General features: G+C 43.0%; 1 protein-coding gene across 3 annotated transcripts in view; it reads right to left on the bottom strand.

Moving 5' to 3' along the window:
- Positions 1-7,030: 7,030 nt before the first annotated feature.
- JUP (junction plakoglobin) overlaps positions 7,031-9,986 on the bottom strand; it is a 59,825-nt gene continuing 56,869 nt past the window's right edge. For all 3 annotated transcript variants that reach the window (XM_063138059.1, XM_063138061.1, XM_063138060.1), the window contains exons 14-15: positions 9,325-9,494; positions 7,031-8,002 (exon numbers count right to left, since the gene is read on the bottom strand). In XM_063138059.1, the coding sequence (XP_062994129.1) occupies positions 9,349-9,494 (146 nt within the window). In that variant the 3' untranslated portion in view covers positions 7,031-8,002; positions 9,325-9,348. The remainder of the gene's footprint in view (positions 8,003-9,324; positions 9,495-9,986) is intronic.

The following is a 9,986-nucleotide window of genomic DNA, read 5'->3' as shown; positions in this document are numbered from 1 at the left end:
CTGGGGGTAATCCACATTCCAAAAAGAGCCCCATCCACTAATCAGTTTCCAGCGGTTTCATTCAGAAACCACAAGCAGCCCCAAAGTTGCATCCTTCTACAGCTATCAGGTTGTCTCCCCTGCCATGCATCATTTTAGCACTAGATGGCTCTACTAGTAAAACAATTTTTCCCGGAAAAGAAAGTTACTTCTATATTGAGCTGCTGCATGAGCAAAATGAGAGCTTATCTGTTATTCAGTAAAAAATCCATGCCACACGTCTGAGCCAAGGTATGTGCAGTTCTGCAGTCTGCATATAGTTATGCAAATTAGGCACATATGCCTGGTATGCAGTCTTTATTCTTCTTGTCCTGGAATGGGTCAAAGACATACACAGGGCATTCAAGCTCACACACCATGCTGAGTGCAATTCCAGCTCTGTTTCCCTCCAGTTTCTGAAATTTCAGCAGTGCACAGTCTTTCAGAACTTGCCATTACAACAAGGTTTGGAAAACGCTTGTCATAATATTGTGTAGCCAAACGTCTCAGGAAATGAAGCTCTGTGCACAACACCAAATTCACAACATCAACTGAATCATAGAATACATGCAGATACCAGCCCGGCTCTTACTACACTAGTCAGTCTCTCTCCCTCTCATACAAAAGGCTGGAGGCATTCAAAACCTTGTGAAAGGCAGAACAGAAACAGTGGTTCATTTTCAGCTGGAGAGAAAGAACAGAGGTGACTAATGTAAATACCTATGCTCCTTTCAAGTGGATAGTGCCTGCAGCCAGAGAGATCTGCAGGAAGGAAAGAGAAAGACCGAAACACACCTGCTGAGGTAGGAGATGATGAAGCCACCGCTCAAGCCCCAAGGGATCTCCCAGCAAGTTTAATTCCCAGTGTGTTTATGGGAATGGAAACATACACAACAACAGGGCTCATCTGGGCCCAGGAATTCTAGGATCAAACGAGGGCACCATTTAAACACTTTTGCCTAGAGGTCCCCGGCACTTTGATTCTACCAAGATGACATATTGCTCATCCTGACAGGAACACTTCCCTTCCCCTTTTTCTACATTGTTGCAGCCTGATTTAACAGAAACTGGCAGGACCTGTCGCCCAGGTGAGGATACAAAAGCATTAACTGGCAGGTCAGTTGTGCAGAACAGAAGAGGCAGAGAGACATCCACATATCATTGTGCACGTAGAACAGTTCTCGGCACAGCTGTCTAGCTTGCTGTTGTCACATCCAGAGGACACAATTTGGAAGGTGAACAAGGAGGTCTAGGAGCATCTCCACTAATCCAAATTCTGTTGGCAGAATATGTTATGCAACTATATTAGTACTACAATTATAGTCAAACTTTCAAAACAGAACTCAAGCAGTATATATAAGGTTTTCAGGCAGATTTTCTATGTATCTTCAGAGGAGGCTGGGGCCAGGGTCAGCCTTTGGGGTCCTCAACGTCCACCTGAAATTCATGCTATGTTGATGCCATTTAAAAATCTCCCACCATGCTCAAGACCATTGTTACATTTTGGGGTACTTCCGGGCATTGTTCAAAATCAGACCCAGTCCTTCCAACTAGGCAAACTAGGCGGTTGCCTAGGGTGCCAAGTTAAGCGGGGCACCAAATTTGAGGGGAAAATAAATACCCCAAAATATGTGCCTGTACAGAGGGAATAGGACCGAGGCTGTGGAGGTGAGTGAGGTGACAAGGGGTATCATCCTGCTTTGCTGCTTCTCCCAGTTGGGTTCAGGGAATGAGAGGCTCCCCTGAGAGCAGTTGCTTCCTTTGCCCTCGGAGGACTGAGCCCTGGGCCTGGCAGTGCCTTGATGGCCGTGTCGCCCTGAGGATGCAACTGGGTCCCTTCTTGGGCATTGTGGATGGGACTTCTGCTCCTTGGCAGAGTAGAAGGCTGTGCTCTTCTCTTTTGCTGCTTTTGTCAAACCCTCTGTGCTGATACAGAGCTTCGTTAAAAAGAAAGAAAAAACATTTTGGGCAAGTTTTGTTATAAATGCCATTTCTGCTTCTGAAGATGCAGGGGAAGGGGGGTTACCTCTTCATTAAATGGAGAATTGGGGCAAAATGTTTCCCAGTTTACCAACCCCCTCTGCCTGGGTCTGCCTTTGGGGTTTTAGGGGTGGCTGGCGGCTAGTCTAGGGCCTCCCCTGTTCAAAGCTGAAAATGGCAGCTGATGGCTGTCCGCCTTGGTCCTGAGAGGAGGCAGGTGTCAGAGCCAAGGCAAGCCTCAGCACCAGTGAGCCCAGCCAGGGAACTATGGATCTGCCAGTTGCCCCAAGATGTCTGGTGCTGATGCCTGCCCTGGGTGTGACAGCTGCTGAGCTTTGGCAAGGTTGCTCCACTTGCCCATGGCCCTGTTGGGTATTTTTGTAGAAGTCAATTATTTTTTGCTGATTCTTCACTTGTCAGCAATATCAAGTATGGAGTTGCAAGAGTGAATGACCCATCACAGAACTAGACAACACAGATGGAACTTTGCTGTCACTTCAGACACTAACGTTTTCCAACAGGGTCAGTTCATACATTCAGCTTCAGTTCATCACGGACACCAACACCAATCAGTATACAGGCATGTGTGAACTACCACTTATTGTGCAGGTATTCAAAGAAGTTGGATTCTGTTGGCAAGAAGAGGGGTGAGCAGACTCAAGAGCCACCAAACCAGGTGGAAAAGACATACATTTCAGGATTAAAGAACAAAATGCTTCTGAGCACATTCTGAGCCCATGAACTTTTCAGTACTAGAACTGAACAAACTTTCCTCAGCTTTCTTCATTTTAGTCATTGAATTTAGGTGAAAACGGTATGTTTATGGTGGCTATTAAACAACTGAGAGAAAGAAACCTGTGTTGATCTACTGCAAATCATCGGGAGATTTACTAGTAGATCCTGATCTGCCTTGTCCCCACCCTTCCTTACTTTTTAATTAACAAAAACTGCCATTAATTTTAGAATTAAAGGTCATTTTAATACCATTTTTTATTTTATGGGAAAAAGCACCCATTACATAAACAGGCTCTCTTGGTGAAAATTGAACAACTTTATTCTAATCAACACATTCTAACTAATATATATTCCAAAACAACTTATTTCTTGTTCTTCCATTTCAAATCTTCATCTATATTACCCACATTCACTGTTTATATTTATAGTAAAAGAGGCGTCGCAAATTCTAAAATGGATTTTTTTGCCTCCTAGTTCTTGTTATAAATTTGCAAGAGTATTTCTGCTAGGATTACAATGCCCTATAAATTTCTGTATCAACTCTAACCATCTGTGGTTTTGAAATGAAAGGTACTATTTCATAAGATCTTTTTGCATACAAATGTAGGAATATAGAATATTTCCAATCAGCAATAACAAAAGCAGCATCAGAAATTAAGGAGTGTACCTCTATATTGATGTTGATTTCAACTAAAGAGAGTCACCGCACGGGTCTAACTATTTGAAGGAAAAACCACAGTAGCTGGCAAAATGATATATTAGCTTGGGATAAAGGCTAGAAGAAAAAGCAATTTTAGTTTGTCTCTCCTCCTCCCCCCTTTTTTTAAAATATCAAATGTGACACACTGAGATGAGAACTGACACTTTGGGATGGCTCTACAGTTCATTTAAAATTAAAATTAAAATAGTGGAGTTCCCAACAAGCAAATTGAGGGCGAGTGTATTTTTTCTTCTCAAAATATGCAATTGATCATGATTTTCAACTGGCACATTAGCACCTGCAAGTTGGTTGCAGCAAGGTGACCTGAAATCGATAACAATCATTTTTTAAACAATTTAAAATAAAAAATTGCACAATATATTCTTTGATGGTTTTGTTACTGCCTGAGAGGAATAAGGAATAATACGTAATACCAAAGCCCCCCCTCTCCGAAATCTCACTGAACCACCTGTCTGGATTCTGACATTTCATTTCCCACACATCTTTGCAAGCGTAAGGGCTATACATTTGCCATATGCCAAAGCCGAGATTGGTATTAAGCTAAATTCTGCACTTTGCATGAGGTTTTCCTGTGCTCCAGCAGAATTGTGGTATAAACTCTTTCATTTGAGCTTACACATCTAGCAATGCATGTTTTTAATGGTTACTTGGCCCGAGTGTAAGGGACAGAAATTAAGAAATAAACATCTGATTATCATCATCATCATCGCCTTCTCCGGCAGTTTCCATAGCTGGAGAGGAGACCCAGGAGTCCTGCCTACCTTCCTTCTACTTATGTCACCCATCTTGCCAGTCACCTGCTGTTCTGTGACACCATGTCCAATCGCTAGTAAATCAAATTCAATTTGCGTCAGAAAGCCAGCAGGATGGAGAGAAAGCAACTTGAGGTTGAGCAAGGCATGCATGGAGGCAGTTTAGCTCCTCAACTCCCTTTGATCTCGACTCTATCCTTTTACCATGCTGCAGGGATTAGCAGCTCACAAGATGACATGAAAGAGAAACACCCACAAATTTGTTCCAGCAGGCCTGGGGAAGAAGGGCACACTGGGAGGGGAAAGGGTGGTAAAAAAGTTGGGAAGAAGAAAGAACGCCCTACCCCCACCCTCACGTTTAATCCCAAGAACCAGGTCACTCAGAAAAATGCAGGTAACACCAGCCACTAAAAAGTTGTGTATGTTCATTCTTGCTGCATTCCCCAATCTCACTCTGTTTCTGGGCTGGACTATGCAGGACTACATGGACCTCTTGGTTGATGCAGTACAAGCCATTCTTAAGGGGGAAAGAAAACATACCATCATCAGGAACTCACCTCCCCCTCTCTTGTTATATTGGAGGAGGGCTGCAGCTACCACTTGAAAATGGTTGATCTTCATGTAGGTCACAGTAGCTCCATATTTTACACCATCACATTTGCCATGGGTAACTAGAGTTTTAGGATGTTTCAGCAGCAAACATCATACAGCATGAACAGAAACGCATTCCTAAATATGTATGGCTTCCAAAGCATGTACATGGAGGTTTGTAAAGTGAAATAGATGCACATCTTTAGTGTTTGCTGCAAGTATAGTGGTGTTTCCCCCTGCAAACACAGTTGTTGCCCAAGTCCCATTGTAGCTCCCAGTACTGGTCAAGAGACAGACTTGTAGTTATCAGGGTATGGAGGCAATGCCTGGCAAACTTTCAGAAGCCAAAGCTGAAGTTCAGAACCAGATTTCACTGCTCAGGAGAGGGGCTTCAGCGTCCTAATGGTGATGTAGAGGAGGCAACCCACTTTGCCGAGTACACTATGCGAAGCAAGCATAACCCTGTCCTTACATTTGCACGGTTCATACTGGTTTGTAGAATTCTGCTTCTTGTGGTGCAGAATTTGGTTTAACTTTGGTGCACAATTAAGGTGTGTAGTTTTAGTGCAGAGTAATGACCAGGTGTGCCCATGATTGAGTGGAGATTCAGTTTCAACACGAAAGAGTGGGATAAAAGTGAAAAAGAAAAGAAAACAATGCCTTCGAGAGCGACACTCTTTGGCCAACGTCGATCGTACTTCTCGTTTCCACACGTGGCTTCAGAAACAAATGGCTGGCCACACAGGCTGGTAGTACATCAGTAGATCAGTTAATATTCAACCAAACTGAAATCAGGTGCAGAGTGGTGTCTGCACCTGATTCTCCCAGCATTTAAACAGTCTATAAATAAATTTTAACTTGGTGTTTTAAATTTGTAATGTTGCATTGCTGCTGTTTTGATCTGGTTGAGCTTTTATATTGTATTTTATATTATGGTTTTATACTGTTGTTTTATACTTTGAATGGTTTTAATTTTTGTGAACCACCCAGAGAGCTCCGGGTATTGGGCAGTATAGAAATGTAATAAAAAAATAAATAAATAAATAAACAAACAAACCCTTAGCATCGTTAAAGTGAACTCCCCTTTCCCCAACCGGAGGCATTTCAGAACAGCCCTTGCCTTCTTGGGAAGACAGTTTATTGTGATTGGTGCAAAGGTTATAAACAGTAGTTTGGTGAATTGAAGTAATCAAGTCCCCGTGTATTTTGGGGCTATCCAGCCCTTCCCCTTCAGGAGAGAGTTTTGCTGCTAAAAGCAGCTGCCTGAATAATACAATTTTAAAAGCCTCACAACTGCTTCAGATTCTGACAGCTCCACTCCTGCTCACCTACTGCTGTGTTAAATGAATCATCTAAAAGTACTTTAATCTGATTGTAAACCAGTCAATTAGGTTTTAAATAAATTCGCTCAGTACCAAAACCTCAATATAGATTTTTTTTGAGATCAAAGGAAGTACAAAATAAGAAACTTAAAATTTAACACATAAAAGCTACCACTCAGGAAAGTTAATTCCATTTTTTGTATTCTCTCTCTTGCCCCACTCCCAGCTCACACAACCCAAAGCAGCCTTAAGGAATGATCTTATGCCCCCCCCCAGCATTAGGGGGCAAAGGATAGCTTGGAGCCAGGTAAACTGTGCACCCCACCCCCTCGGCCTTGTAGCCAGCACAGAGAACTGCACCAGCTACCTCTACGCACTCTGAAAATGGAGTGCAGAAATGAGGAAATGGGGATATTCCCCAGGGCAGAGAGGGAAGGAAACTGGGACAGCTGTGATACAATGTACCCTATGGCTGCCCCAACCTCTTTCCCTCCCTTCCATGGTACTACCACCAGATGGGACAAAATTGCCCATCTAGCAGAAATACAGGCCAGGCTGCCAGCAATCCACACAGGATGGCACCCTTAAGAAATTAAGTGTGTCTTCTGGTTGCAGGTCCTTTGATTAAAAATTTGCCCATGCCAAACTAAGCATTTTTTAAAAATAGATTTAAGTTCCCGATTTGAATACTGCACTCCTAGTCAATTCTCTCTGAAACCCAATCTTCCCCCATGCAGTCTTTGGGTCAACCCTAGATTTCCCTTTTGAACTAGGCCTATGTCCACGTAACTGAACATTTGAAAATTCTTTGCACTACCCTTCCCTTGGGTGTATCCCCTCCATAGAATTTTAGATTGCCTCCCAGAAGCTAATGCAAACACAAAAAGAATAGGTTCATTTGCATTGCAGGGTTGGGTTTAAGTTTTTATTTGTTTTTTTAGCTTTGGTCTATACAAAAAAATCCCTTAGAGAAATAATAATAAAATTTTCTGAAGTACATTTGCAGCTACATCGATCCCTTTTCCAGTGGAAGCCTCAAGCCATCACATTGAGAGAGCTGCTTTTAAAAATGCATTAGAAGGAGCAAGAGGATGGAGAGGAAGAAGAGAACACGCCAATCACCAGGAAGGACGGGGGGGGGTGGGCGGGGGGAGAGGGGGGAAGAAAAGGGAGGACTCGAATTAAAAATGTGCAAGAGGGTCAGTAGATGGAGAGCTTTCTTAAAATTGTTAGTTGTTCCTCTTTGGAGGAAAGCGCCAAGGCCCACAGCCACATCTGTTGAAGGCTTAAAAAAAAATGAAGCTGGGAAATGCAAAGCTGTTCATTTCTTGGCAAACTCACACCCATTGGCTGCTCTTTATTTTAAAAAAACAACAACCTCGAAGTTAAAAGGCAAAAGGAAAAATAGCAAACATTTCCGTTTTCTACACTTCCTAATTGACAAGCATTAGAAGTGCAAACAGAGAAAGAAAAATCTGTCAAATAACACCGGAAACCCTGTGTGTTTGAAAAATACTCTTAGGAGGATCCAATGGCATTTTGACAATGTTGCCCAGATTTGCAGAAAAAAACTGTTATGGGGAGGAGGTGGAGGAGAAGGAAAAGGAAGACAGGTTGATTAAAGTCAGAATGAAGTGGGGAGAAGGAGAGAAAAGAACGGACTGCTAGTAGAAAGTTATTACAAGGTTGTTAGAAGCAGTCCTGGATATGGGGTGGAGGTTTTTCCCAAAGGCCCCCAGGAGGGAAAAATGGTTTTGTTTTAGAAAATAAAACCTCCTTGCAGGGAAAGGAAGAATTTGTCATCATCTTTCTCAGGCACTTCTGTCTCCCGAGTGCCCTTAGTTTGAGCACTGAGGCTGCCCTCTTCTGTGTTAAGAAAACATCTGTGGAGTAAGAAAAAGGGAGGCGGATGTTAGATTTGCAGGATACCGAAAACACAGGTAGTACTAAAGAAAAACTTTCCTTTGGAGTATAGACAGCTGCCTTGTACCAGATCAGACCATTTGTCCATCAAGCCCAGTACTATCGACTTAGTCTGGCAGCAGCTCCTCAGGGTTTCCTAGGACATGTCAAGGGAGCAACCACATCTTCTAACAAGGAAATGCTAGATCCCTGCACAGAACCATCTTCTCCTATGAATGTCACACACACATTTTATTTTAGCCAGGGATACAATTGTGCAGTCAGGAAGCTTGAATAATCCCTTTATTTATTTTGGCCACAAGCAGAGGCACAAAGATTTTACATGGTCTTTTGAAATAGCAGTTCCATCAAGAATTATAGAAAATCCAACACCTTCCAATACCTTTGTGGCTATCAGAAGCAGCTTTAGAAGTGATGCACAAAAGCTATTAAAAAGGAATGAGCGAGAATTTTTGGACAAATTCATGAAGGATGCTTCTGTCAGTATTTGGCATGATAGCTAAAAATGGAATCTTTATGTATAATGGCAGTCTCTCTCTCTCTCACACCCACACCACCACCATCACCACATGCTAGGGACAAACCACAAGAGTGTCCACCTCCAACCATGCCCTACTTGTGAACTTTCATGGGGTATCTTGTTGGAGACTGTAGGAGACAGAAAACTGGTATAACTGATATTTGGCCTGATGAAAGCAGTTAAGTTTTTGTTTTGCTTTTAACAAACTTGCAAAAGTTTTATTTTATCTAGGCAAGGTTGACCTAGATCTACTGGTAGATTTACTAGCATTTCTTTAAAAAATGACTCCCCCACCCCCACCCCTCACCAACCTTAAATGATACTGCTGAAATGAAGAAAGCTTAAGATACCCAGATTTGGATATTTGTGTGGAAGGACTGCAAGCTCCATTCACTTATGGTATTCAAAAGTAATTCCTGACCTCAACATTCGTTAATTCAAAGTATATGCCGTTTGCACCAGGTTCTGGTTGGTGGACCTTGAGGTTCTAATAAAAACCACAAACCTGAGGTCTGCCCACTCCTCATCTAGGACCACCACCACACTAAAAGTTAATCCAGAATTGCAGCTGAGATTTAACTGTTCTCTAAAGACTTGACTAGGCTTTTCATTTGCAGTGGGAAACAATGCTACACTTTGCAGGTAAATGAACTGGTGAAGACTGTGTGTGGCTACACCCAACAAGTGCACCCTATTTGATATCTTTGGGATTTTTAATTTCTTCAACTGGCCAGTTTCAAACTGCACTCAAAATGCCCTTACCTTGAGCCCTGCCCAAGGGGCATGTTAGGAAAGTATGTGGTCTCCGTAGGGCGCCCGCACACCATCACTGTACCCATCCATGGGGTAGTCGCCATCCATGTCTATGTGCATATCCATGGGGTCCATGGGAATTTCACCCGAGTACATGCCACGATAACCTGCATCCAGTTCTATTGCAACATAGAAGGGAGAAGGGAATACATAGTTAGTGTTAGAAGAGTGTTCAGAAACTTCAGCTGGTTCAAAGAGCTGCAGCCAGATTGTTGACTGGTTACAGGGAGCATACAACTCCCCTGTTAAAACAGCTCCATTGGCTTCTGGTCTGTTTCCGGGCACAATTCAAAATGCTGGTTATCACCTATAAAGCCCAATACGGCTTCGGTCCAGGTTATCTGAAAGACCGTATTCCCCCAAATGAACCTGTCCATGCTCTGAGATTTTCTGGGGAGGCCTTTCTCTCAGTCTCACCAACATCCCAGGCATACCTGACGGGCACACGGGAGAGGGCCTTCTCAGTGGCTGCTCCAAGGCTCTGGAACTCCCTTGCAAGGGAGGCTAGACTGGCTCCTTCTGTGCTACACTTTCGGAGGCAGGCAAAAAAAAAAAATGTTCTGGCAAGCTTTGGGAACTACGCTGGACCTATGTTAATGTATTAGATTCCC

Source organism: Elgaria multicarinata, chromosome 11, assembly GCF_023053635.1.
Source record: "Elgaria multicarinata webbii isolate HBS135686 ecotype San Diego chromosome 11, rElgMul1.1.pri, whole genome shotgun sequence".
Taxonomy (NCBI): Eukaryota; Metazoa; Chordata; class Lepidosauria; order Squamata; family Anguidae; genus Elgaria; species Elgaria multicarinata.
This window is presented reverse-complemented; position numbering and strand designations above follow the sequence as displayed.